This window comes from Penicillium digitatum, chromosome 1, assembly GCF_016767815.1.
Source record: "Penicillium digitatum chromosome 1, complete sequence".
Classification (NCBI taxonomy): Eukaryota; Fungi; Ascomycota; class Eurotiomycetes; order Eurotiales; family Aspergillaceae; genus Penicillium; species Penicillium digitatum.
Window position 1 is genome coordinate 3,897,629 of NC_089384.1, and position 27,109 is coordinate 3,924,737.

Sequence of the window (27,109 nt, forward strand, 5' to 3'; positions counted from 1 at the left end):
TCTCTGTGCAATTTTTACTCCCGGTGAGGTAGATGTCCCTCCGGCTTCTGTGATTTCCAAGGTTCCTGGGAGATAGAGTTGTTAATCTCTGCAATTCCCGATCTTAGGAAGTAAGACTCATGTAGCTCTAGAACATTTGGTCCGTTATTCGGCGTTGACTGTCGCATGTCATCTTAGTCCTTGCATCCGAGGAGCTCGGCCGAAGACAAGACTGGACACTAGACGCAGCCTCGAAACAACCCATTTTTTGGAACCACGAGCACATTTCGAAGTCACTAATCTCCGTGCTACATAGCGTGGCACTTGAAGAAAATTGCTGTGACTTCAGAGAGGGGCATCGTGACATCAGGGTTTTCATATTTCGGCGTGTGATAAACCCAAGGGAGGCTATAGGATGACTGATGTCTTTTCCCGAGAACTGGCAGTTTACAAAAAGATACTATGAATCAGTTGGATGTTCAAGGCTAGCATGGTGGCGCGGAGATCTGAGTTCAGGACATCGGAAGAGAGAATACAAGAGAAAAGTGATTGGTGGAGCTACGCCGATAGAGCATGGCTAAGGTCGCCAGCGAAATCCAGGATTGCGCCAGTCCAGATCCTGAATCTGTTGCTGGGAAAGTCCCGCCAAGGCGCTGTGAACGTCGACGCGCGCACGGCGCCGATTGTCCCATGTAATATAAGCCCATAGGCCGGCCCCAAGAAGTAAAGTGACGCTCGAAGTTGCCAAGTTGAGCCCATTACCAATCGGATAGTTGGGCCCATCAAAAGGTAAAAATGACCAAGTGCTGATAAGCCCACCGATGTTTCCAAACATCACCATGGTTCCAATGGCCGAAGATCTTGCGGTATCGGAGATGACATTCGCCGATGCGCTTGCAGTACACAAGGCGCCAAAGGAAAAGGCCCCGGAGGCAATAAAAAAGGTGGCCCCGTATCTTAACATACTGTCTTCGCTAGCTAGGAACATGACATAACCTGGAGAATTCCGCGTGATTAGCCTGGAACCAGAAATTCCTTGTAGTGCTCATATGTTGGATGTTGACCAAGGAGTTCTGACTTACCAGTCATCATAAGCGGCGGGCTGATGATGAAGAATATAAGGCGATGGTCAAATCGCCAACTGAGATAGGGGAATAGCAAAGTGAAAAATGCACCAATAACATACGGAGGCACAGTGTGCAGTTGTTGAGACACTGCACTGCCATTAGGGTAGATGGTTTTGACAATGGTAGGCGCAAAGAATCCTAGACCCTGAACGGTAATGTTATCTAACATGAAAATCATCCCGGTCACGAGCGTAACTGGGCTGAAGACGCCGCGCAGTGTCTTGGCTACATCAAGCTTGTCAAGAACCTCTGTCGCGCCAACACGTTCCAATTTGACACGGGCAATGGCCAAATCCTTCTCTTCCTGGGAGAGCCATTTGGCTGTCTCAGGTCGGTCAGTCAATGTCAAGAATGCGATGAGACCGATTCCAATAGTGATGATGCCCTCAATCGCGAAGATCATACGCCAGCTACGGAGAGAACCGAAATGATCAAGCTTGAGAATGCCTGAGGCCAGAAGGCCACCGAACGCTCCAGCGAGGGGAGCCATGACGATATACAAAGACAGGCGGAAGGCAAGCTCACCTCGTCGATACCAACGTGAGAGATAGTATGCAATCCCAGGCATGAGTCCTGCCTCGAACGCACTGGAGTAGCGTCGTCAGCGTTGTCCAGTTTGCAAACTTTAGAAGGCATACCCCAAAAGAAAGCGCACACCAGATGCGCTTGCCATATCATTCACAAAAGCTGTGGCGACCGAACAGATACCAAATCCCAATGTTATTACTGGAAGCCACCATCCAGGCCCGACAAATTTGCACATGAGGTTGCTAGGGATTTCAAAAATAATGTATGCGATAAAGAAGATCGAGAGCACGGCGTTGTAATCATGGCCTACGAGGCCAAGGTCCTCATCGAATCCGGCCAGTTTAGCGTTGCCTATCAGCAAAGAAGAAGATAAGTGCCTGAGCTGGAAACAACAATGCGGAAGTGAGAAGAGAGGATGGTCACACACCAACATTGGCTCGATCGATGAAGCACGAGAGATACATGATTGCAACAGTTGGGACAATATAAAGATCAATCTTGAGTCGTAATCGTGACTCGGCGGCCTTGTCAAATTCTACCAGGGGCTGGCCATGTTCATTTTGTCACGAGTTGACCCCTTTCAGCTGCTTCCTGGGTGACTTTTCCCATCATATGCTTTTTTTGGGGTCTGGAATGACCTTCTCATCACCGATGTGCGTGGTGCCTCTCTCAACATCGGTCATGTTAGAGCACCGGACAGCAAATTGAGCTTTAAAGGGATAAGGGGGCGGTCTGGAGCTATCAGAAAAAGGGATCAAGGGAGACCTCGGGAGCATGGACCAGGGGCCACCGGGTCTTTTTAGTTCAAGAAGGGCTCTTCGGAATGCCTCAGCAGTCGGAAATGACAGTGGGAGAGCCAGATGTTATTAGAAAGATCTCATCATTTTCTTAACAACCCAAGGTGTCAGACCTTTAAAATCTAGCGGCAGATTGACGATTGGGACTTCCCCAGAAGGATTTGGGGGTTTCCCCAGACTTGTGGATTCTCCCCGGACTGGCTCTTTGGTTGTGTGGGGGATCTCCGGATGAATAACAACATCCTCAGTACAGCCTTGGCTCTCTGTACAATAACTGCTGGCTCTCCCATCCGATTATCTCTGGTTGCCATGCCGACTGACCATAACTACGGAATCTGTTAGGCGTTGAAGTTCTCCAAAACGCCAGGTCTAGAAACTTGGCTTAGAGCACGGGCGAGGTAAGTCAAATAAGTCGATTGGAAGTTGTCCCGAAGTTGCCCGAAAGCTACTCTCAGCAGACTTTTTGAAGCTATTGTTAGGTGTGCTTGTAGTAATTCGTGGATGACATCTTGACACGAGTCTGTGTTGAGACTTTGATGCCTTAGTTTATAAAGCGTGAATTCAGGTGATATTACGGTGCAAACTCCAAAACTTTGGTCTTTAAGATGCTAGGAACTCGTCTTAACTTATACGAGGTGAGTGAATGGATTCGATCTCCGATGTGCGCAGCGGTGAGATATGTTGTAAATGGAACGCAAGGCCGTAGAGATTGATGATGACACACCATCACGTGACTCGGATATAGACGGGCGATTTTCTCGGATTAAATGGATGAACCACGCTGATGGGAGTTCTGTGAGATTGCAGACGTATTTATCCATGTCTGAGGCCTCGGATAAAGCTCAACCGGGTTGGCGAATCGCTCGCGCTTGCCAGGAATGCCGCAAACGTAAAATAAAATGCAATGGCCTGACCCCGTGAGACTCTTCAGTTTATGATCGGAAAGTGAATGCATGGAGCTAATACAGCATCAGGTGCAAAACTTGCCAATTGCGCAATACACCTTGTGTATACAGAGATTACATTCGTCATCGCCGAAAGAAACATGAGTACGGGGAAGTCGGCGAGAGGAGTTTACCTCGTCAGGGGTCCCCGAGTGGAGTTCCACCATTGGGGCAGCGCACAGCCTCTGCCATGAATGACTTCCCAAATAGTGTTTCTGCAACACATACGGCATCACCGTCATGCCGGATGCAACTATACTATGGTCCCACATCTTATTTCTCTCTCATGCAGCATATCTACCAAGATCTCATCTCCAATCCTACCTCCCGACCTGAACCCTCTGGCGGGGTTGAGGAAGCTGGAGCTGGCTTGGACTTGTTTAGCTTCCGACGCATCTTTTTCGGAACCCCAGACTGTCATGAGAAAAAAAAGTCTCTCGGGAAAGGGGACTTGCCTATGATGTTCCTGCCGTACGACCTGGCTAAGCTTTTTCTGTCGCGATATTTATCCAGCCTTTATCATCTGATCCCACTTCGCCCCAAGTTCTATTATGAGCAATGTCTACACAGACTATACAACTCTTCGCCCGCAGATTGTCTAGATACTCCCACACAATCGATCATTCTACTTGCCATGGCAAGCGCGGCACTTGGTACGGATCATTCTGCCTGGGGCGATGTGCTGTTCGAGCGTGTGAAGGCTTCGTTGACTGCGTTTGATGACGTGGTGAACCTTCAGACCATTCAAATTTCTTTGCTTATGATAAGTCGTTATTGTTCTACCTTTTTGCATGCAGACTGACATTTTCGGATTTTACGCCAATTACCAGAACGAACAAGGTAGGCCCAATTCAGTGTTCTTGCACTTGGGTTCTGCTTCTCGCAAAGCCCTATCAGCAGGCCTGCATAAGGATGTTCCCCATGATGTTGATCAGACCCCCGAAAATATTGAAGAACGACGGGTAACCTTCTGGTCTCTTTACATCTACGAAACGTACATTACCACTTTCAGCCCAATGTGATAATCTCACTAACCTCATACATAGCTGGTTCTGCTTTCATGTGGGACGTCCTAGCTCTCTCAACCTTAAAGATGTCGCAATCGAGTATCCGCAGGATCCATTCATTCGATTGCTGGCGCAACTTTGCAAAACTATCACTCGGTCTGTTAATGAGATATATGGTCAGCGACATGAGTCTCTTCTGCACATGTGGAGAGTCGCTCGCTCCATTGCGAATGACATCCGTGGTCACGAAGCACATTTAAGAGAAGCTTTTGGCCTTGGGCTTGATGACAGCGTCCAGGCGGGTTCCCTTGGGGTTCGACAAATAATTTTCATTACCCGTAAGTCAACAATTGAGACATTGCCTTGTCCCACTCTGATCAGAGCTAGTATACAACCATACTCTACTTCTTACATTTCGCCCTTTCTTGATATTTCGCGGCCATTGGCAACGCGAGAGGAACATCACACTCAACCAGTCTAGCACCAATGTCACAAACCGCCCCAGAGAAACGCCTTCATGGCTCAATGAAGCCTGCAATCATGCCATAACTGCCGCCCAAAAGACACTCCATCACTTATGTGAAGCTTCCAGAGTAAACGATCTTGTTCTCGTAAATGGACCACATGTTGACATTCAACCACCTACTAACAAAATCGTAGGAACTGCGGTACCATGGTTATTTTTTCGGCAATTCTGTGTTTACTCTCATCTACGAGTTTATCCACAACCCTCATGTCGCATCTCTCTATCTGCCATGGGTTTATGCTTCATTGCAAACCTTGTCAAACATGCAACCTGGGGACCCGATCGCAAGCACAATTTCAGCAATGCAGACTGTGCTTCGCAAAATTAATCCATCATACGAATGGGTGCCTTTATTAGCAACAACTGGGGATAAGATTGCGCCCCCAGGAGGGACATCGACACAGCATGGCCTTTTCCCCTACCACAGGCATCAATCACTGCTCAACGACCATGCAATTCTTCAGAACCAGTCACCAGGGAGGCGTCCTGGTATAATGACATATCCTTGGAACCTTCCACAGGTGGAAAAACTGGAAAACCCTGAAACCGGCGGCTCTGCGGGCTCTGGGGATGACTTGCTTGATTTCACTCAGTCTGACATGGGCTGGAATTTCGATTTTTCTACCATGGACCTGGACGCATTCTTTTCGGTTTATCAGTCGAACCACGCCCCGGTAATCTAATTAGGGCTTTGCACCAACTAAGTTTACAATATACAATACAACACCTTCAAATCGTCTCAATATCGTCTCTGTTAAGGGGCCGTCTACCGGCTTAATCCGTGGAAATGAATCTATATCCGAAGGTGGATCCAATCGAAGCTCTGGAACGAAAAGATACAAACTCCCAGCGAATAAACGATCGATGTGGACCAAGTGGGTCTCCAGTATATCCGAGTACATATTTCCGCCCAGCTCGCCCCAGTGATGTCCTCGCTAACGCGATATTATTTGCAGTTATTTGACCTTTTTGAAGACTAGTACCCTGTCTATGAATACCGCCGTGACGATTAATTTGAGATGTGATCGATGGGCTATGACCCACTCCCGGAAATATGGATTTAAAAATATAGATTCGACAACGAGTCCGCAATATAAGAGCTGTTCTGCCCCTCGACCATGGTATTTGCATCCAGGCTCAATTGAACTAGTACGACCGCCAGTAGTCGTTCTTTTTCATTCCAGGAACATACGCCTCCGTCATGGAGACTCCATCATCCGGCACAGCAACCCCGGTCGATTTGGAACTTGGCGATGACCAGATTCGCAAACGACTGACAGTCACCTTCCGCAATCTGAACGTTAGAGTTACGGCACCAGATGCTGCTTTGGGAAGCACTCTGTGGTCAGAGGTGGACCCGCGACAGGTTGGGGCCCTGCTGAAGCGCGGCAACCGTCCGAAGAGGGTGGGCATATTCAACCATCAAAATGCACTTATCATATATTAATTGAGCTTCTAGACGATCCTCAAAGATGTTGCAGGTCAGGTTAGGCCAGGAGAAATGGTAAGCCCTCATCAATCGAGACCAGGAATGTTGTAACTGATTAAAACAGCTTCTTGTGCTTGGACGCCCAGGCTCCGGGTGCACTTCCCTTCTGCGAGTCCTTTCCAATGATCGAGATAGCTTCGATGAAGTTACCGGCGAAACTAACTACGGAAGCATGGATTATGAAGCTGCCAAATGTTTCCGTCAGCAGATTATGTTCAACAACGAAGGCATGTAATCTTACGTTGGGATCTTTTGAGCTCAATGCTAACTGCACTGACATCAGACGACGTTCACTTTCCAACCCTTACTGTCAACCGTACAATGAAATTTGCCCTTCGAAACAAGGTCCCCAACGAGCGCCCAGAGCATCTAAACAACCGCAAGGACTTCGTACAGAACCATCGTGATGAGATTCTGTCCTCGCTTGGAATCGGACACACGAAGAAGACCATGGTAGGAAACGAGTACATCCGAGGCGTTTCAGGCGGCGAACGTAAGCGCGTTTCTCTTGCTGAGGTCCTAGCCGGACAAAGTCCAGTTCAAATGTGGGACAATCCCACTCGCGGCTTAGACTCGAAATCAGCGGTAGAGTTCGCTCGAATGCTCAGACGTGAAGCGAATCGAAACGATAAGACAATCATTTTTACAACATACCAAGCCGGCAACGGTATTTACGATCAATTCGACAAGGTCCTTGTCCTGGCTGAAGGTCGTGTCACTTACTACGGCCCTCGTGATATTGCAAGGAATTATTTCGAAGACCTTGGATTCATCTGCCCGAAGGGTGCAAATGTTGCAGATTTCCTGACTTCAGTTACTGTCCTCACCGAACGTACGGTACGAACCGGCTGGGAAGAGAAGGTGCCCAATACACCCGAGGACTTTGAAGCCTGCTATCAAAATAGTCCCATTTGCAAAGATCAAATTAATTCCATCGTGGACCCTGAGAAGTTGAGCTACGAAGCAGAAGACCTTACGCTGGCAGTATCCAGTGAGAAGCGTAAACAGCATATTCCTCGGAACAGGAGTGTTTATACAGCCAATCTTTGGGATCAGATTGCCGCTTGTGCTCTGCGCCAGTTTCAGGTCATTTGGGGTGATAAACTCTCCCTGTTCGTGAAGGTTGCATCAGCTTTAGTCCAGGCACTAGTATGTGGAAGTTTGTTCTACAACCTGTCAGAGGTAATCAAGAAGCCTGCCATCCGACTTAATTAAAGAAGACGAAGCTGACAGTTGATACTACCAGGATTCGAGCTCGATGTTCTTACGCCCTGGTGTCTGCTTTTTCCCGGTGTTATACTTCCTCCTTGAAAGCCTGTCTGAGACAACTGCATCTTTCATGGGTCGGCCAATTCTTTCTCGTCAGAAGCGGTTTGGATTTTACCGCCCTACGGCCTTCGCGATTGCCAACGCTATCACTGATGTCCCGGTTGTGATGTTGCAGGTGACCTGCTTCTCGATCATCATTTACTTCATGGCTGCTCTTCAAATGAACGCAGGAAAGTTCTTCACCTTTTGGATCATCGTTATTGCGCAAACGTTGTGTTTCGTGCAACTTTTCCGAGCTGTAGGCGCTGTGTGCAAACAGTTTGGAAATGCATCCAAAATATCCGGTTTGCTATCCACCGTCTTTTTCGTCTATGGAGGTAAGTATTTGAAGATGATCATCGATCCGAAGATTTTCAGACTGACAGGTTTCAGGATATATTATTCCCTTCCACAAGATGCATGTTTGGTTCCGTTGGATCTTTTACCTCAACCCGGGAGCGTATGCATTCGAAGCACTCATGGCCAATGAGTTTGTTGGACGCAAGTTCACTTGCATCGAACCTGACTACATCCCATACGGCACTGGTTACCCCAGCTCAGCGTCTGCCCACCGTGGATGCTCAATCGTTGGAAGTGATGATGATGGCATTATTGATGGGGCAAAGTACATTAAAGAGCAATTCAGTTATTCAGTCCATCATATTTGGAGAAGCTTTGGGATTCTCATTGGATTTTGGATTTTTTTCATTTGTCTGACTTCTTTCGGGCTTGAGCTTCGGAATGGCCAAAAGGGTTCATCTGTTCTGCTTTACAAGCGTGGCAGCAAGAAGACACGTGGAACGGAAGATGCAAAGTCTCAGTCTTCAAAGCAGGCAGACGCTGGTGCACTGTTGGGCTCGGTCAAGCAATCGACTTTTACCTGGAAAGACCTCGACTACCATGTGCCTTTCCACGGTGAGAAGAAACAGCTCCTAAACAAAGTGTTTGGATTTGTCCAACCTGGAAACCTGGTTGCCCTGATGGGAGCTTCTGGAGCCGGAAAAACAACGTTATTGGACGTGCTTGCCCAGCGCAAAGATAGCGGAGAGATTTTTGGGTCAGTTTTAATTGACGGCCGCCCAATTGGAATGAGTTTTCAGCGCACCACCGGTTACTGCGAGCAGATGGATGTGCATCTCGAGACAGCCACTGTCAAGGAGGCATTGGAATTTTCGGCCGATCTTCGTCAGCCATCGACGGTTCCCCATGGAGAAAAGCTTGCGTACGTCGAGCACATCATCGATCTTTTGGAGCTGGGTGATATCAGCGAAGCACTTATCGGAGGTATGCTTGGTTGGTGTTTTGCCACTGGATAGCGAAACTAACCACTCACAGTCCCTGGAGCTGGACTCAGTATTGAACAGCGCAAACGCGTGACCCTGGGTGTTGAGCTTGTTGCTAAACCTACCTTGTTGTTCTTGGATGAGCCGACCTCAGGTCTTGATGGGCAAAGTGCGTTCAACATTGTGCGTTTCCTCCGCAAACTGGTCGATGGTGGCCAAGCTGTGTTGGTGAGTTCATAACAAGAGACAATCTATTTGGATCGTACTGATTTGTTAGTGTACAATTCATCAACCCTCCGCGGTGCTATTCGACGCCTTTGACGGTCTTCTCTTGCTAGCCAAGGGCGGAAAAATGACATATTTTGGAGAAAGTGAGTTTTAACTCGAGCCACTTGATCGAGGTCAAGCAACTAAAAAGCGGTCTTTAATTACAGCTGGCAAGGACTCGACCAAAATCTTGGACTACTTCACTCGAAACGGGGCGCCGTGTCCTCCGGATGCCAACCCAGCAGAACACATCATTGATGTTGTTCAAGGGGGTGGCACTACAGACACAAAGGATTGGGTCGAAATTTGGAACCAGTCAGAAGAGCGCAAACAAGCACTCTCTAAACTTGATGCACTCAACGAATCTAGCAAAGATGACTCCCACCATGTTGAAGATACCGCGGACTTTGCGACGTCGTACTGGTTCCAGTTCAAGACGGTTTCTAAGCGGCTCAGTATTCACATCTGGCGTTCACCGGTACGTCATTACCACGATATACAAAATCTGTTTGCAAAAGTTGACGTTCGCCTAGGATTACATGTGGAACAAGATCATCCTCCATGTTTTCGCAGCACTTTTCAGTGGTTTCACCTTCTGGAAGATCGGAAACGGCAGTTTTGACCTTCAGTTGAGACTGTTTGCGATTTTCAACTTCATCTTCGTCGCCCCTGGCTGTATTAACCAGATGCAGCCGTTTTTCTTGCATAGTCGTGATATATTTGAAACCCGAGAGAAAAAGGTGAGTGCGCCGATGGAATTCTACTGACATAGAAGTATCGCTAAGACTGGCTTCTGTTTAGTCCAAAACCTATCACTGGAGCGCATTCATTGGAGCGCAGACTCTGACGGAGATTCCATACCTTATTATTTGCGCCACACTCTACTTTGCATGCTGGTACTTCACAGCAGGACTTCCGGTGGAGGCCAGTGTTTCCGGGCATGTCTATCTTCAGATGATTTGTGAGTGACATCACGCCTTTGCGGATTGATTCGGGGGTCTAACAAAAAGACAGTCTATGAACTCCTATATACTTCCATCGGCCAGGCCATTGCGGCATATGCGCCGAACGAGTATTTTGCGGCTGTGATGAACCCCGTCTTGATTGGTGCCGGCCTGATCAGTTTCTGTGGCGTGGTGGTTCCTTACTCCCTCATGCAGCCTTTTTGGCGATACTGGATTTATTACCTGGACCCCTTCAACTACTTGGTTGGTGGGCTGCTTGGTGAAGTGATCTGGGATGTCAAGGTCAAGTGTACACCCTCGGAATTTGTGCAGTTCACCGCGCCGTCTGGTCAGACCTGCGGCCAATACATGGCCGATTTCCTCGCCACGCAGGCTGGATACTTAGCTGATGGGAACTCTACTGGGACCTGTTCATTCTGTCCGTATTCCGAAGGTTCCGATTACGCGAAAACCTTCAATCTCCGAGAGAAATACTATTCGTGGAGAGATGTGGGTATATCCTGGTTGATCTGGCCTAGTTGCATTGCTAATTTTTTTTTCTTTTAGACGGGTATCACTGCCTTGTTCTGCATCTCCTCATACGCCTTGGTTTTCTTCATGATGAAGCTCAGGAGCAAGAAGACGAAGAGTGCTCGTTCTGAATGAGCGATCGCAATCAAGCCGATGATCGGGCCTTGGTGAAGTCACCATTGGCATCATTCATAGATATAGAGTGCTCTCAACTTCTGCGGGGCACCATCACAAGAATGCGGCCCATTTCTTTGCTTTGGATTATTTTCCTTGGCATTTACTACGCTTGTTCTCGCAGCGACAGACACTGTTTTCGGCATCTAACTAGATCGACCATGGGTTCATATTAGAAACCCCCTCCGGTTATTGATAATATTATGAGTTGTTTACTTCGATCCAGGTGCTACTCCCGCTATCCCTAGTCCCAATAGAGTTTGTGTTGTTCCGTTTTTGGATTTGGGCCGAGCCGTTGAGCAGCCCTTGACAGGGAGATCGACGCCCACGTGCACGCAGGAGAAAGTCTATATCATCCGAACCTTTTTAAAAGGTCCCAATAACCCACTGATTCTCTGTATCAACGCCCCTAAAGCCCTTGAAAATGCGATTCGACATTCTTGCAATCTTCCCTCTGGCTGCCAGTGCGGTCAACATCATCTCATCGAATGATGATGGCTGGGCGGAAGCGAATATCCGCGCTCTCTTCGAGTCCCTGGAAGCGGCAGATCATTCAGTTGTGGTATCTGCGCCCGCTGAGAATCAGAGCGGAAAGGGTATGTTATGCTTGCTCTTCTCAATTCCACTCTTAAGTTGACGCGTGTCACAGGATCAAAGGAAGGAGAGCCGACTGTCTTGACTGAGGCATGCGAGTTCAATAGCTGCCCGTCTGGTAGCCCTGCTGTGGGCTTTAATGCCTCCACGGTCAGTAACGTACCCGGTGTTTTCCCAACGGCAGACTGATTGTATGACTAGCCCCGACTGGGGTATGTCAATAGCTACCCAGTGACTTCCATTCAATACGGCATCGATACGCGCGGCCCGGAATTCTTCGACGGCCCTCCAGACCTGGCCGTCACAGGTCCCAATGTCGGCAGTAACATTGGCCTCACAGCGTTCATCTCCGGAACCGTGGGCGCCGCCACTTACGCTGCGAAGAATGGCATTCCTGCGATCGCCTTCTCAGGTGCGAGTGGCTCCCCCACTTCCTGGGATAGCGAGCGGCCCCACTACAGTGATGTTTATGCCGACTTGGCCACCAACTTGACAAACCAGGTCATTGCGGCTGGCAAGCCCTACCTACCCGAGGATATTTGGCTGAACGTCAATTTCGGACGGGTTACTGACGAATGTGCAAATGCGGCCGATTTCTCTTTCGTTCTCTCCCGCATCAATGTTCCAGTTCCACTTGTGTCCGGCGATGACGTGAGCACGTGCGGCCGTTCCAGATTGCCAAACGAATTAGAAGTGTCGCTAGCGTCTGGGTGCTATGCAAGTGTCTCAGTTGGGGCTGCAGCCTCGAAGAGGGATGCCGACGCGGAGACCCAGGGGGCTGTTTTGAAGAAGCTTAGCAATTTGCTGACTTGTCTACCGTGATTGGTGTAAAAAAGAGGACGAACGTGCGGTGCGGGAGACCAGGCCAATTAGCCCCAAATTTAAGCTCTGGGAGACCCGAAATTTCACCAAAGAAACGGCTAAATTCATCTTTGACTTCCCCTTTCTTCTGTTCTACTTCCACACCAATAAGACTCTAATTGAGTAATCACCGCGGTATCTCAGAAAACCAAAATGGTGTTCATTCTGCGAGTCTCCAAGTTGCGCAATACAACATAGATTTGGTCTGTCGTGCAGATCACCACGTGTTTTTTCAGTCAGGCCACGTTTGAGATTAAACTAGCGTGCCAGAGAGTACGGAGTACAGGTAAGACAATTGGATATATTAATCTCCACTTCAACTTTAATTTGGTGCAGATAACATGAAAATGTCTCAGTGAGGAGCTTGTTTATCATTCGGAGAAACACATCGAGACGAATCACCGATCGCACGTGTATAGGAATCTGCTAATCTTCAGAGTTTTACACCAAACTCTTCCATCATATGTTCTTTACCGGGACCATTTTCTGTCTTAACCCGAAGGAAGCGGGTCAAGTACGCATGCCGATCGAACAGGATGAATGATTAGAACATAGAAAGTACGGAGTGTCCAGTATAAGTATGCCGAAGTAATCCTGTTTTCTCAAAGAGCTCCATCATACCTGCTTTCCATCTCAATATGATTCCTCAAATTCTTACTGCGCTGACTGCTCTCGCTGTGCTGCCTGTCACAGCCAGCCCGGTAGAGCTGTCGTCTCGCGGAGTGATTGGATCCGACGCGGTTGTCGGACTTCCTCAAGAGGTTCCTGCCGGTGCCGTTGGCAACCGCTACTTGGCCTACCAGCCAAAGCTCAAGGTTGTCAATGGCTGCGTGCCTTTCCCGGCTGTGGACGTACACGGGAACACCAAGTGAGTGAAGACATTTGCCCCGATAGGGGCTTTGACAGACTTTCATATCTAATGCCTGTGATATAGTGCCGGCCTTAAGCCATCAGGAAGTTCCAACGGTGGATGCAGCAGTAGCACCGGCCAAGTATACGGTGAGTTTTCGTTCGAAGAACATCCACTGAACCGTCCGGGACATGGGGACTAATGACTTGTGGTTTGCAATCCATAGTGAGAAGCGGCACTTCCGGAGGCAAGAATGCCCTGATGTACTCCTGGTATTTCCCCAAGGATGAGCCTTCTCCTGGAATCGGCCACCGTCACGATTGGGAGGGTGTGATCATCTGGCTTTCGGACGCCACCAGCACTGCTGCCTCCAGCGTCGTGGCCGTTTGCCCGTCGGCACACGGTGGCTGGGACTGCACTACAGACAAGTTCACACTTGATGGATCCTCGCCTCTGATCAGGTATCAGTCGGAATGGCCTCTGGACCACTCGTGCGGCCTGACAACCGAGGTGGGCGGCACACAGCCGTTGGTTGCCTGGGAGTCAATGAATGGTAAGTGACCCAGATCCTACCCCCAAGGCCTTGAAGCTAGCAATCTAACCTGGAACGTGCAGCTGCCGAGCAAAATGCCTTGGACACAACCGACTTTGGAGCTGGAAATGTTCCTTTCAACCAGAACAACTTTGCCAACAACCTGGCCAAGGCCACGTTCTGAGCTTAAGACCAGAAATGCCTCTCACCAGAGGAATGAGGTCAACAAATTGTCGTTCTGGATGGCTTGCTTTTGCCTCCTCTGCATGTAATATTTTTTGGTAGCAAATACAAATAGACTACCGTAATGAGCTTATGGGGGATCACAGTCATTAGATTAATCTTCCTCTAATACACCACGGAAGTACCTCCCCCACCAGGTTTGTGGTGCATCGCCGTAGACCAACGTGAACATCATGCTGCCTGTCAGGCAACCCTTTTGTAATGATGAACACGACTAGACTAGCCCGAAATGCCCGTCCAAACGATTAGCTTGCGAGGTTGTAAAGAGACAATCAAGAAAAGAACAACTGCTACTGCCACTCCTGCTTGAGATTGTCATCCTAACCTGAATACTCAAGGAATTTTAGAAATGCGCCGCTGGGTCCCATGTCTTCGAACTTCCCCTACCGGACTTACCTCGGATATTTTGTATCTTTCGCAGAGAAACAAGCGGAAGGAATCGACTAGGTCTACGTAATCTACTTGCGACATTAAATGGTCCGAGCACTTTTGCCTCCCATGATAGAAATATCTATGGCTCCTACGAACATCCGAAAGCCGCTTGCGCAATGTTGATCGTTTTCATAAACCAGGGTGTCTTATACGGCCTCTTCACTGTGAGAATCCCGGGCCGCCTAGGCCATAGTGATGAAAGTAACCATCTGGAATGAAGAGATTACCTCAATTTCCGGACCATGGTGTACAGTGAAGAGGACAGTAGTCTTCACCCGAGATATTCGTCAGATTTAGGGATGGGGGCTGGGGCACACAGCCCTCGAGTGATGACGTGTTCACGCATGAAGATGGTCCGTGATGAGACTGGATTATTACGATCTCAAAATTGTGATTGTGATATTTTTAGTCCAATTAACAGAACAGCAGAGGAGAGGAGTGTTCACTTGTATGTCAGAAGTAGACGAGCACATCCGTTTTCTGTTATCCTAGTTTGTGGCCGAAGAGGCAACCGAACCATCCACTGCCTGGCTAGATAAAGAAAAGTATTCAGGGACATAAACGAAGACAGCTTAAGCGTAAAAAGTAAACCCCTAAAGAAATGGCCTACCAACATATCTATATTGCACATCTAGTAAACGTAGCGGAAGTTCAAGTTCTCCCGGTCCGTCTTATCCTCGAATGCATGAATGAGGGTTGGATCTGCGGTACTAAGACCTTCCTCTGCCAGCAGCTTATCCTTTCTGGCGTTCTCGCGCTTGAGATGGAAGCGGAGGTAGATAACGGCGAAAGCCATACAGGCATAGCATGCGAGGTGAACACTCCAGGCAATGTGATACCGTGGTGAATCCCTGTCAAGGAACACTTGAGGACCTATTTTTTGTTAGCTGGGAACTGGGATTGTCCACTCAGAACCTGAAACACTTACCAATTGCGTTACCAGCAGCCCATGAAACGAATGTTGCAGCGACCACTGTGGACTTCTTGGTTTGACCGGCGATATTTCGTGACACCATCGACAACGTGAGAGTTTGGGCCGACCAAAATGACAGAGTGATGTAGTAACTGATGAGAAGGCCAACCTTGGTGGGCAAGGTAGTGTTTTCGACCGTTATAAGGACAATAGTTCCAACGAACGACCTGCTAAATGTCAGTCTGATCTGGCTACATAATAAGAGAAAAAAAATTGCGTACGGAATGATGAAGCAAAACATCACGATCGTGTTCTGCTTGAACTTGTTCACCAGCCATGCAGAAGACAGTAGCACAACGATAATGTAAAAACCCAGAACCATAGCAAGCAGCTGGGTTTGCAATACAGTAAAGTCAAAGCTCGACACTATGATACCGAAGAATGCGCCTAGGCCGCTGGTTGGGAGAGTGGTGAATATCTGAACAGCACAATAGCACCACATCTGGGGATCACGGAAAGCCTCCCACATCTGGTATGCATGGAATGTTCTGTTCTGAATACCTGTCTGATTGGAACGCAGACGTTCTACCATAAGACGCTTGTCTTCCTCGCTAAAGCACTTTGCGCGCATAGGCGAGTCAGGCATATACCAAACGACGAAGGCTCCCCAAAGAACGGAGATACACCCATAAGTCAGGAAGAGTGCTTGCCACGACTTGAGCACCTTGTCTGATCCAATTAGTGTAAAACAGTATGCCAGTAGGCCACCGACAATCTGTTGTGCACCGTTCATCATGTACCTATGTTGCCATTAGAATAGAGTGAACTCACCGGGAGAGGACTATTCACCCACCAGTATGTTACCGTGGCCGCTTGTTCCTCTCGTTTGTACCACATCGAGGAAAGAGTCACAAAAATGGGCTGACAGCAAGCCTCAAAGATACCCAGGAGGGTACGAACAACCACCAACCCAGTGAAGTTCTTGCAGGCTGCATGAAGTGCCAGAATCATACCCCATAGGCAGATGTTAATGCCCAAGTACTTGCCGAGTGGGACTCTTTGGATGATCCAGTTGGTAGGATATTCGACGACCAGAACAGCGATGTAAATACACGTAGTCAACCAGGAGTACTATCGAAAGAAGTCAATTTAGCATGCTGATGGAGATGAAAGCTCAACGGAGTTGCACACCTTCTGCCCATCATTCAGATTCGCATCGTCCTTAATCCCCATAATCGCCGAGAACGACATAGTTCCCTTGTCCAAGGCCTGTAGGAAATATGTGAAAATCATTACAACGAGGACGCGTCGATCAATTAGGCGTTTGAGGCGCCTATTAGTCGCATCGTCAATTTCCACCTGGCTGTGGGCAGCATATGCTTGGATTTCTTTGTCCACGCGGGTGATGTCCATATTATCCTTCACGAAATCATCGGATGCCGAGAGAACCTGTTCGACATGCGAGATGTCTTGCTTGCTCTCGTACTCTCCCATATCAATTTTCGGGTGCCTTTTATGCACCACCTCGTTTCCCTCGACAGGGGCTGTCTCAATCCCCTGCTGGGGGTGGTCTTTGCCTTCTGACATGCCGAAATGCGAACAGTTTGTGCAAATATGTAGTTCCCCAGTGAGCACAGATGACAGGAAAGCAAGATGTTCCTTCGGACTTTTAATACCCCACGGTTTTGCTGTCAGGGCCGTACAGTATCCCAGATAAAAGTCACCATGACCACATGCAAGGGTTTTAGCCGACTGAAAGAGTCATCTGGATGTCCAATAATCAGGTCGATCGCATTAACCGGAACTCAAATCAAGTCCAATCGAGTTAAACCAAGTCAAGGAGTCACCTCCGCCTCCTTTTCAAGGTTCTTTCCCCGGCTTTCTTGGCAAATGAGGAGACAGCACGCTAGGCGTCTCCCCACGCTGGGGAATCCGGGAATCTACTCTCCCGAGGACCGAGAAATACCTTGCTCATTGCTGTAGGTCTGAATAAAGGTCCTTTGAAGGTATGTTTGTGATTTGCGACTCGGTCGTCTCTCATCCGAATCACGCTTGGCCCCCGCGGGGATGCTTCGTGGCGTTTGAATCAACGGCTCATTAGTGGAAGATGTCGGAAATCATGTTGCAATACAGGTTTAAGCAGAAAACCCGGAAAATCCTCGGACCGCCAGGCGTGCTCCATACAATATGCGTCGAACTGTCAGAATGAGATATGGCCCACCCTTGGCCCTAAACCGAGTGGTAAATTTGGCTGTAATTTTTCCCACAATAGTCCATCGGTCATCGATATCTTGTTGTCCACCTATATTTTGGTCAGAAGAACTCCCAAGACTTAAAAGCTTTAGGCTTTCCAGACTTGTTATTTTTGTTTCCCAGAGAAACAGTCGGGGAAACCAACATCCAACCTCTCAGTGTCACAAAATGTCGTCCCACAGGCACAAAGCCCTTGAAATTCACAACGCCATCCACCTGTTAATTGAGAACTTAGTCAACATCGAGGACGAGACAGGACGATTCCTGCTACCACTTCCTGATGGGCGCATTATTGATACCAAGTCATGGCATGGTTGGGAATGGACCCACGGCATCGGACTATACGGTGTGTGGAAATACTACGAGCTAACGGGCCAGGAGAGATTATTGAGAATCATCGAGGACTGGTTCGTTGCACGATTTGCTGAAGGTGGCACTACCAAGAACATCAACACCATGGCCGTCTTTTTGACTCTCGCCTGCGTTTATGAGAAGACCGGGAATGTCATCTATCTGCCATGGCTCGATGCATGGGCTGAGTGGGCGATGCACGAACTCCCCCGCACTCGCTATGGTGGCATGCAGCATGTGACATACATCACAGAGAATTACCAGCAACTCTGGGATGACACTTTGATGATGACTGTTATGCCACTCGCCAAGATCGGCAAGCTTCTGAACCGACCCCACTATGTCGAAGAGGCGAAAAAGCAATTCCTTATACACATCAAATATCTTTTCGACAAGAAGACTGGTCTCTGGTTCCACGGCTGGACGTTCGAGGATGGCGGACACAATTTTGCAGATGCGCGTTGGGCTCGTGGCAACAGCTGGGTCACAATCGTCATCCCCGAGATCATCGAGTTGCTCGACCTGCAGCCAAATGACTCCTTTCGTCTTCACCTGATAGAGACTCTTGAGGCACAGTGCGAGGCCCTTCAGCGTCTTCAGTCGTCATCCGGCGCGTGGCACACTCTCCTTGACCACCCCGACTCGTACTTGGAAGCCTCTGCGACCGCTGGATTTGCTTACGGTATCCTCAAGGCCGTTCGAAAACGTTACATCGGTACCCAGTACCGCTCCGTTGCTGAAAAGGCCATCGCCGCGGTACTTGGATACGTCGATGAAAAAGGAGAATTGCAGAACACCAGCTTTGGCACGGGGATGGGTGACTCTCTTGAATTTTACAAGAAGATTCCATTGACCTCAATGCCATACGGCCAGGCTATGGCTATAATGGCTCTTGGCGAAGCGTTGCGTGGTCTCTTGTGAGGCATGCACTTCTCAATGAATAAGTGGTAATGGAATCTAGCATGATTGAATCATAGAGTTGTAAATAGGCGTGTTCCTAGCGAGAATGCAACTACTAAGTAGAACGAAATAACAAGTATTCTGAAATCCGAATCTTTGGCCACTCGACTCGCCAGCGGCCCTGAATCTTCTTGTGCAAGTCAGTTCTTTGCTTCTTCTTTGCTTCTTCTTTGGGCTTTCTGCACAGTTTCCTCCTTGTCCATCGTCGTGAGCTCACCATTTTTGACCACAACCTTTTCATTGACAACAACAGTATCAAAATCTCGACCAGATGTAGCACAAGCAACTGAACTGACTGAGTTAACCAAGGCTGGCTAAAAAATTCCACGAGCATCGATAGGCATGAATACCAATCCTCAGGCTGCCAATCTGGTCATCTAATTCCAGTGCTTTAGTACCATTGATTGCAGCCATCTCTAGCAAGTTTTCTGCTTGAACTGACTTTGGATCCTGCGAGATGCCCTTGTGAATGATAGCGGCGAGTTTGATCTCCCGGAAAAGATCACATGTATTCTTATACGGCGCGCTATCGGTATCCAGGCCAATGTTGAATCCGGCGCTAAGGGCTGTCAAAGGGATTTCTGGTCATGTTCTTAAAGCCAATGCAGTGTACACAGAAAACCCTTGAGAGCATTTACACCGTCAAATTTGATACCGGCAAAAACAACGGAGACGGAGTCTGCTGGTATACGAAAGGATCCACGTTGAGACGCATGATCAGACAAGACTTGAATCTCAAAATCAACTCATTGTCCATAACATGGGGAGACCTCCGAGATTATGATATTGCTAGTAGGGAAATGTGGCACAACTTCGAAGGGAGTTCTTCCAAGTTTGTTCGTATAACCATCCAAGCATTTTATTCAAAACCAGAAATTGTGCTAGAAATTATACCTTCTTCTTCAGCCATTGGGTCTGCGAGTTGCAGTACCCAAGCAGACCAGTAAGGCCCCATTCAACACCTGTGCCGCTCTGTTTGTGGCCACCAAAGGGTGCGTTTGGCGCTACATCAAAGTGGCTATTGACCCACACAATACCGCACTGGAGTTGATTTGCAATCCGAGTTGCACGTTCCAAGTCATTAGTCCAGACAGAAGAGCCTAATCCGGTCTCTGATGCATTCGCACGCTCAAGGACATCGTCCTCATCAGACCATTTCAGGACGGGCAGGATGGGAGCAAACGGCTCCTCCTGTACCACGCGCGAAGTCTCCGGGGGATTATCAATAATGGTCGGGTGGATGAAGTACCCGGAAGAGTTCTCGATCGAGCCTCCAAGTGCAGTTTTCAGGTTTTCAGTCCCAATGCTGCTGAACAGGTCTTTGGCTTTCTCATATTGCATCTGGTTTTGAACAGGTCCTACAAAGGTGTCCGCCTCGGTACCGTCGCCGACTTTCAAATTCTTGACAAATTTGACTAATTTGTCCAAGAACTCATCGTAGATTTTCTCGTGGACATAAAGTCGTTTGATCATCATGCAAATCTGCGAGCTGCAAAGATAAGAAAGAGTGCCAATCTTCGGGACAACAGCATCAATATCAACATCCTCGCAGACGATCGCCGGGTCGTTGCCACCCAGTTCGAGGGTAACTCGCTTGAGAGTCGTAGCACACGCAGCCATAACCCGCTTTCCAGTGGCAGTGGACCCGGTAAAGCTGATCTTCGCAATTCCAGGATGAGCAGTGAATAGCGGGCCGAGGGATTCCTCGCCACTCAGGCATTGGATCACACCAGGAGGAAGGAATTTGGCCGCAAGCTCAACCAGTTTCAAGGCGCAATAAGGTGTGAAAGGGGACGGCTTCAAAATAACGGTGTTTCCAGTGTATACCGCAGGCACCACTTTGCCGACGGCTAATAGGACAGGGAAGTTCCAGGGGACAATAGCGCCCACCACGCCGAGTGGTGTGTGGCGTTGGATAATCTTCCTATCTTCGGTTTCTTCAATGACGGTGTCTTTGATCTCAATGGTGGTTAGACCACGAATCCACGCAATTGCCATGCCCACCTCCACAGATGACTGAGTCAATGGCTTTCCTTGTTCCATTGTGAGGATTTTCGCGAATTCGTCGGCATTGGCCTCAACGGCATCGGCCCAGGCGTGCAGGGGTTTGCGTCGTTCTTCAAATGAGGTCTTGGACCAGCTCTTGAAAGCATCCCGAGCTGCTTTCACGGCTTTGTCAAGATCATCCTGGGTCGAAACAGGTACAGGTGGGTTAGGTTGAGTGTTGGCAGGATTGATCCCATGCCGGGTTTCCGATGTCGTGGTCAATTCATTATTGATCACATTGCGAAATTTCTTTTTCGGCAAAGTTCAGTACTGGGGTCGAGGTAATAGAGCGTTTAGAGACTCACAGAAAATTCGAACGTCTTGGCGTCGGTAGTCATTTTGGGCAGCTTCAACTTTCGACACAACGGGATTAGGATTTAGTGGGGGTACAAAAACAACGATTTAAAAAGACCACCTCTCGCACAATCAGGGCTGAAGCGATCGAATTTATTTATACTGCACCCCTCTTCTTCAGGCTAACCCTATAATTCGGCATAGAGACCAGACATCATGTCTTTGCCTTACTGTTCTCTCTGAATGGCAATTCTTTCGACGATCTCTCTTGAGCATTTCCCTTTCTGGTCGTTTCTTGTCTCAAATCTTGCATCTTTGCAGTGTGTGGGGCACCGGGATTCTCCTCAACTCCCCCTCAGATTCCTCGGGATAACACCAAAAGTGAAGAACCTCGGTGAGTTGTCGGCGTAAGCTTTGGGCATCCGAAGGGCTACGGGATGCGAGCGCGGCAATTGACCCCTTCATGACTTGGGCGCTCAGGAGACAAGCCAAACCCTGCAGGCGGTAAGACGAGCTGATCAAACGTATCTCGCCATGTATGAGCGTAGGGCCAAAGATGCTGGACACAGGCGGTCTTCCAGTCTGTCCGGCATCGATAGGACGATGATAAAAGTCGCCGCAGGCTTGTTAGCGACTAGGCGCCGAGCCTTGGAATCCAAGCACCTCGTCATATCAGGGCTGCTTAGTATACATGGAAGCGCATGTGCCTATGCCAGTTTTGAATCTCGGATGGTTTCGCCATGCGTACAACCTATGCTGTACAACAGTCTAAATCAGTGGGATTCACCCACTCATTTTTTCCTGTGGCGTAGGGATCTGCCTAGTTTTCCCTAATAATTCTTAGTCGTTAGTATTGAACCTATGTTTTGTATTATTTCGAAATGGTCGGATTCCTCAAATTGCTCTCTTCTGAATTGTGTTGTAAAAGTCCCTCCTTTTGCAAATTTTTAGTACGCCAGCCAGATCATAGTCTTAAAGATGCTCGAGGGGCCCTGCTACCTGTTAAATTAAGTGCTCAGAGCCCCCTTGTTTGAATGATAATTTTTTGGAGTCTGTATAAAATACTGAATCATATACTACGCTAATTGGGAGCTAAAAAATCTAGGTGGAGGTGGGTGAATCCCACAGGTATACGGAGTAGACTGTTCTATATCAGCAATTTTGATTTCAACAAGGTCCAAAAGCTTAACCTAGGCGAAAATTGGTCGTGGAAACCAATACAGCTTGTAATCGTGGCAAGCTCACACCAACAACCATGTATATACCCGATGTTGGTGGGCCCCAGCGGATAACAAATTCTCACCGAATCATAAAATTGCAAACCCAGGTATCTTTTACAAGGCAACTTCTTACAAACGATACTTTGCACGTAAAGAGTCGTAGCCTCAATCTTCTCAAAACTCAGACTAGCTCAAGTAAAATGATTGAATCAAGATCTTATGTAGGTCGATTCACTCTGTACTACTAAGAATAGTGCTGAATCTCTCATATACAACATGGCGGTGTGAGTTGCTTCTTCAAAGAGCACTATGCCATTTATGAAATGCTGTGTGTAAAAATCTAACCCTTGTTTTACTTAAAAGCATGTAGAGTACTTGAAAATTATTACCAAGATAGATATTGAGTGATTTGGAGTTCAACAATGCCCCATCTGCCTTCTCATCTTCTCCCCAACTAGTCGAAGGGCTGAGAAAATCGAGGTTACGATCATATGGCGTCTAGGTATCTCTGTCTGGAGTTGCCATTTATGTTGTCAAAGCTATTTGAATTTGCAAATGATAACCCGGTGAGAATTTCTCATTCGCTGGGGCCCACCGACTCTGTGTATGTTGTATGTTCGACAAAGGTGTGTAGGTGTGGGCTTGCCGCGATGAATTTTTAGTCAGCTTCAATGTATCCCCTGCCTTCCTCACAAGTCACCGGTTTCCAAGATACGAGCACTTTATCAGGCTCATTGATTGAACTTCAAAATTATCTAAAATGCTCATGGAGGTATTGAAGACATGTCATGTAAAGGATCTCTCCGACCATATGGATCTCAGCGCATATTTTGACCTAGTTGATGTTGAATAAACCCCCTAAACACAGAAACCATGATCACGTCCCTGCTGAAGAAAAGGACTGTTGAGGAATGTGCAACATAGACAAGATCACATCCGGGCAAAATCGCGGTGTTTTTCTTGTGACACTGGCTTTCCTGTTGTGCTTTGCACAAAACCAAGCGTAACATGTAGGCACTTCACATCTTTATCGATGGGTACAGCATCACACGGCTTTGTCACTGACGATGTTCTCTCTACATACAAAATTCTCCTTACCTACGAAGTATAAATTTCTGAATTAAGGACCGATGCCCTAGCCCTGCTCTAGCGACAAGTATCTAAGATTACTCAGGGGAAGTCTGATTTGGTCTCAAAACACCGCAAAGTTGAAGGAATTCACCTCCCTTTTTTTTTAAACCTTGTGAAGCCAGTCATTTTATCTCCTGATTGCATCTTGCGACTAATAGAAAGCGACAACTACCACTTAACCTTAACACAAAGAATGTCGTTCTACACAGGACTTAATTTGCGGCAGCTCGGGATAAGATTTCCAGGCACGAGTGGCTTGCTTATAAAGCCGCACAGGAGTTCCCACCGTCACCAATCACCCCCTACTGGGAGCAGTGCTCCGACTGGCCTGGGTAACTATCGACCCCCCTGAAATTTACGCCTGCCCTTGCTGCCTGCTGCCCCCCCTTCTCAGCCACAATTTAGTCTGTCTATCCACGGAGTACAATGTTTCATACTGGTCGCTGAGTTAATGAAATTTCGATGTCTTTGAAAGAAAAAAATTTTTTTGTCAAGACATCGTTGCAGGATTTTCCGGCTGATTGATTTGTTTTGAATAGACCATACAGGTGCGGCTTATGCAATCCTATTCACAGATATGTGACGAGATACATAAGGATAGTCAGTGATAAATTATTTCAAGGTGGTCATAGTCAATTAGATTTATCACCTTCCGAGTATCACTGCATTCCATTTACCATCAAAGCCTAGATGTTTACTTCATTCGTATTCGACACCATGGACAAGGAAGCTACTTCGGTTCGGACGAACTAAGCCCTTAAGCCGGTACCGTTTCTCGATGCTTCAAACCGACTTAACCTGAAGTAAGCCACATATATCCAGTAACGGTACAGCTGAGAGACTTTATTAAAGTCGGAGGCTGCGGGACACTAAGCTAGCATAGGAAAAGATCGAACGAGATCGAGACGCTACATGTTATTGAAAGGTGTAGTGGCTTACCTCAAATAAAGAACTGTTTCTATATAAGCCCAACCATGCAACATCATGATCAGACCTCTAGTTGAGGTTGTCAATTGTCTATGGGATCTATGTTTTTGTGCACGGACCAATACTCTGTGACATCATCCCGAGTCTCACAACACAACTGTCTGCTTGCGATTCACGTCTCATCTCAAATTCTTGTTAAATTCCCGCCATCATTGCGACGTAGTCCCGAAATATCCCTGGATAACCGGTTGGTCTGCAAGGGCGATCTACCAGTAACAAGCGTTTCTCATTTTGGGCAGTATTTGGTCTTCTGGACTGTGCGAGCTCACTGGACACTCCTCGACAAGATCGACCTTCGGATGACGCGCCGGCTGAGCGCCTCTTCGTCAACCTCTGTTATATTTGATCTTTGAAGGCGACATGTTGCTTGGCATACGTCTTGTTCGATGTCAAACGGAACGTAGGAGCCATCCTTTACGGCTATCTCTGCAACTTCTGAAAAGACCCTGATTTCCATCCAACTGTGCAAATACAGATCAATTCAATTCCTTACATCTTGTACACATTATCTATTCCACATCAAGCTATATACGAGACACACTAATCTGTCACAATGTTTCATCGACATCACCTCGCTACCACAACCACTCGCACCACCAAGCCTACGCTGATGACCAAACTCAAGGGGCGAAACGCAACATCGCGCACCGTCAAAACCACAACGACAACACACGAGAATCCCGTCCATGGCCATCATTATACCGGTCACACTAGCCGAACTGGTCCCACTGGTCGCCGCTCTGGTCATAGGAACGCCTATGGAACACCTACTCATACTCGCCATCGGCGCAAAACCAACCTTGGTGACAAGGTCTCCGGCGCTATGTTGAAGCTGAAAGGAAGTTTGACACATCACCCCGCAGTCAAGGTAAGGACCGAGTGACTCTGGTTCAACTTGGACCCGATCTAATATTCTAAAACTAGGCTGCTGGAACCCGTCGCATGCATGGCACTGATGGACGTGGTAGCCACGCACACCGTGTCTATTGATTGATGCTCTGTATATTATCACGAGCTACGAATGACGATTTGAGCTTTGGGATTTTGTTTTATCAATATTTTTGAGATACTACGATTTACCTGTACCATAAAGGGCCGGATCAAGTCCAATGTTTAGTGTCTCCCAATCGACCCCACGGTTGTAATCTGAACTTTAGGAGTTCATGTCGCTTAATTCTCCATGCAACATAGATTTCAATGAGCCATTGTTCCTTAGTGCTCTCAATTCCGACACAATACTATTGAGCAAGTCCAGTGAGTAATACGAATAGCAATCAAAACGATAGGCGCCAATCCCCCAACCCTGGAAATGCCGGGCCGGTGCGATAACGTGGGTGCCCAGATGCCCCACCAAAGTTTTACAAAAGTGCGGGACTCCCCGATTACTCACTTGGACAGAACAACACTCGTGGATCCCTTTCAGCTGTATGTCTATGCAATGCCGTCCATTCACAAAAGCAAATTGGCCTTTATTGGCGGTGGCAACATGGCTTTCGCCATCGTTGGTGGCCTTTTGAGCAAAGGCGTCAACAAGCAGAATATCTGCGTCTCCGAGCCGTGGGAGGTCAACCGCGAGAAGATGGCCGCTCTAGGAGTGCGCACCACTACCTCCAACGTTGATGCTGGAGGTGATGCCGATTTAGTCATCATTGCAGTCAAACCCCAAGTTACCAAGGGTGTTTGCCAGGAACTCGGTGGTGCCTGGTCCCCGCGCGCCACTTTGCCCGTGGTTGTCAGCATTGCTGCCGGTATTACCCTTGACAGCTTGAAGGAATGGTTGACGACGAGCGATGGTCGTACAGCCCACACTGTTCGCGTTATGCCCAACACACCCGCCCTAGTTGGTGAGGGTGCCTCGGGTGCCTTTGCTAGTACAGATGTCACCCCGGATGAAAAAGAGCTTGTCAATGGTTTGCTCGGAAGTGTTAGCAAGGCTACTGAGTGGGTGGACCGCGAAGAACTTCTCGATGTCGTCACTGGATTGTCTGGTAAGTCTTCTGCGTCAAAAGCCGCGGCATGTCATCAATGCGCATCATTCTAACCCCTGTAGGATCCGGACCTGCCTACTTCTTTGCCATGGTTGAGCACCTGGTTGCAAGTGCAACTGCTCTAGGCCTTCCCGAAGAACAAGCCACTCGGTTGGCTACACAGACATGTCTCGGTGCTGGCAAGATGTTAGTTGAGAGCTCCGACGCCCCTTCTCAGCTGCGTAAGAATGTGACTAGCCCCAATGGTACCACACATGCTGCTCTCCAGACATTTGAGTCTCTCAACTTCAAAGAGATCGTCGACAAGTCTGTTCAGGCTGCCACTGCTCGCTCTGCTGAGCTCGGTGCCAAGCCATAGAAAGGGCCACGCAACAAAAATGACTAGCTGGATTTTTTTAATGATATCCGTGGTAAATCATGCGAATTGAAAGACACAAATTAAAATCCAACGACCCCCTTATTCAGGTGGATTTAGTAGACTCCCAAATGACGGAGGCGCGACTAGACATGGTCCGTGCGTATCGCCTTCCTAAATTTGGAACAGCTTGAC

At 48.1% G+C, this 27,109-nt stretch overlaps 9 protein-coding genes across 9 annotated transcripts; 6 read left to right on the forward strand and 3 right to left on the reverse strand.

The window, feature by feature from the left end:
• Nucleotides 1-556: 556 nt before the first annotated feature.
• Nucleotides 557-2,098, reverse strand: Pdw03_3667 (Major facilitator superfamily domain, general substrate transporter; the record flags this gene model as incomplete). Its single annotated transcript, XM_014676459.2, has 4 exons — nt 557-975; nt 1,062-1,693; nt 1,745-1,985; nt 2,062-2,098. 4 exons carry the CDS (start codon nt 2,096-2,098, stop codon nt 557-559), a joined length of 1,329 nt encoding a protein of 442 aa, XP_014531945.2.
• Nucleotides 2,099-3,250: 1,152 nt separating this feature from the next.
• Pdw03_3668 (C6 transcription factor, putative) lies at nt 3,251-5,888 on the forward strand (the record flags this gene model as incomplete). The annotated part of the gene is made up of 3 exons (XM_014676458.2): nt 3,251-3,348; nt 3,406-4,102; nt 5,865-5,888. The coding sequence occupies 3 exons, from the start codon at nt 3,251-3,253 to the stop codon at nt 5,886-5,888; spliced, it is 819 nt and encodes a 272-aa protein (XP_014531944.2).
• A 5,440-nt stretch (nt 5,889-11,328) lies between these two features.
• Nucleotides 11,329-12,320, forward strand: Pdw03_3669 (Survival protein SurE-like phosphatase/nucleotidase; the record flags this gene model as incomplete). The annotated part of the gene is made up of 3 exons (XM_014676455.1): nt 11,329-11,500; nt 11,554-11,648; nt 11,700-12,320. 3 exons carry the CDS (start codon nt 11,329-11,331, stop codon nt 12,318-12,320), a joined length of 888 nt encoding a protein of 295 aa, XP_014531941.1.
• A 677-nt stretch (nt 12,321-12,997) lies between these two features.
• On the forward strand, nt 12,998-13,925 carry Pdw03_3670 (Necrosis inducing protein; the record flags this gene model as incomplete). Its single annotated transcript, XM_014676454.1, has 4 exons — nt 12,998-13,227; nt 13,294-13,358; nt 13,436-13,762; nt 13,825-13,925. 4 exons carry the CDS (start codon nt 12,998-13,000, stop codon nt 13,923-13,925), a joined length of 723 nt encoding a protein of 240 aa, XP_014531940.1.
• A 1,122-nt stretch (nt 13,926-15,047) lies between these two features.
• On the reverse strand, nt 15,048-16,916 carry Pdw03_3671 (2-ketogluconate transporter, putative; the record flags this gene model as incomplete). The annotated part of the gene is made up of 5 exons (XM_014676453.1): nt 15,048-15,289; nt 15,345-15,556; nt 15,611-16,129; nt 16,183-16,460; nt 16,521-16,916. 5 exons carry the CDS (start codon nt 16,914-16,916, stop codon nt 15,048-15,050), a joined length of 1,647 nt encoding a protein of 548 aa, XP_014531939.1.
• Nucleotides 16,917-17,750: 834 nt separating this feature from the next.
• On the forward strand, nt 17,751-18,854 carry Pdw03_3672 (Glycosyl hydrolase family 88, putative; the record flags this gene model as incomplete). Its single annotated transcript, XM_014676452.1, has 1 exon — nt 17,751-18,854. One exon carries the CDS (start codon nt 17,751-17,753, stop codon nt 18,852-18,854), a length of 1,104 nt encoding a protein of 367 aa, XP_014531938.1.
• Nucleotides 18,855-19,781: 927 nt separating this feature from the next.
• Nucleotides 19,782-21,277, reverse strand: Pdw03_3673 (Aldehyde dehydrogenase, putative; the record flags this gene model as incomplete). Its single annotated transcript, XM_014676450.1, has 2 exons — nt 19,782-21,188; nt 21,245-21,277. 2 exons carry the CDS (start codon nt 21,275-21,277, stop codon nt 19,782-19,784), a joined length of 1,440 nt encoding a protein of 479 aa, XP_014531936.1.
• A 3,847-nt stretch (nt 21,278-25,124) lies between these two features.
• Pdw03_3674 (Pyrroline-5-carboxylate reductase) lies at nt 25,125-25,561 on the forward strand (the record flags this gene model as incomplete). Its single annotated transcript, XM_066100559.1, has 2 exons — nt 25,125-25,439; nt 25,496-25,561. 2 exons carry the CDS (start codon nt 25,125-25,127, stop codon nt 25,559-25,561), a joined length of 381 nt encoding a protein of 126 aa, XP_065955959.1.
• A 319-nt stretch (nt 25,562-25,880) lies between these two features.
• Nucleotides 25,881-26,917, forward strand: Pdw03_3675 (Pyrroline-5-carboxylate reductase; the record flags this gene model as incomplete). The annotated part of the gene is made up of 2 exons (XM_014676449.2): nt 25,881-26,559; nt 26,622-26,917. 2 exons carry the CDS (start codon nt 25,881-25,883, stop codon nt 26,915-26,917), a joined length of 975 nt encoding a protein of 324 aa, XP_014531935.2.
• Nucleotides 26,918-27,109: the final 192 nt, after the last annotated feature.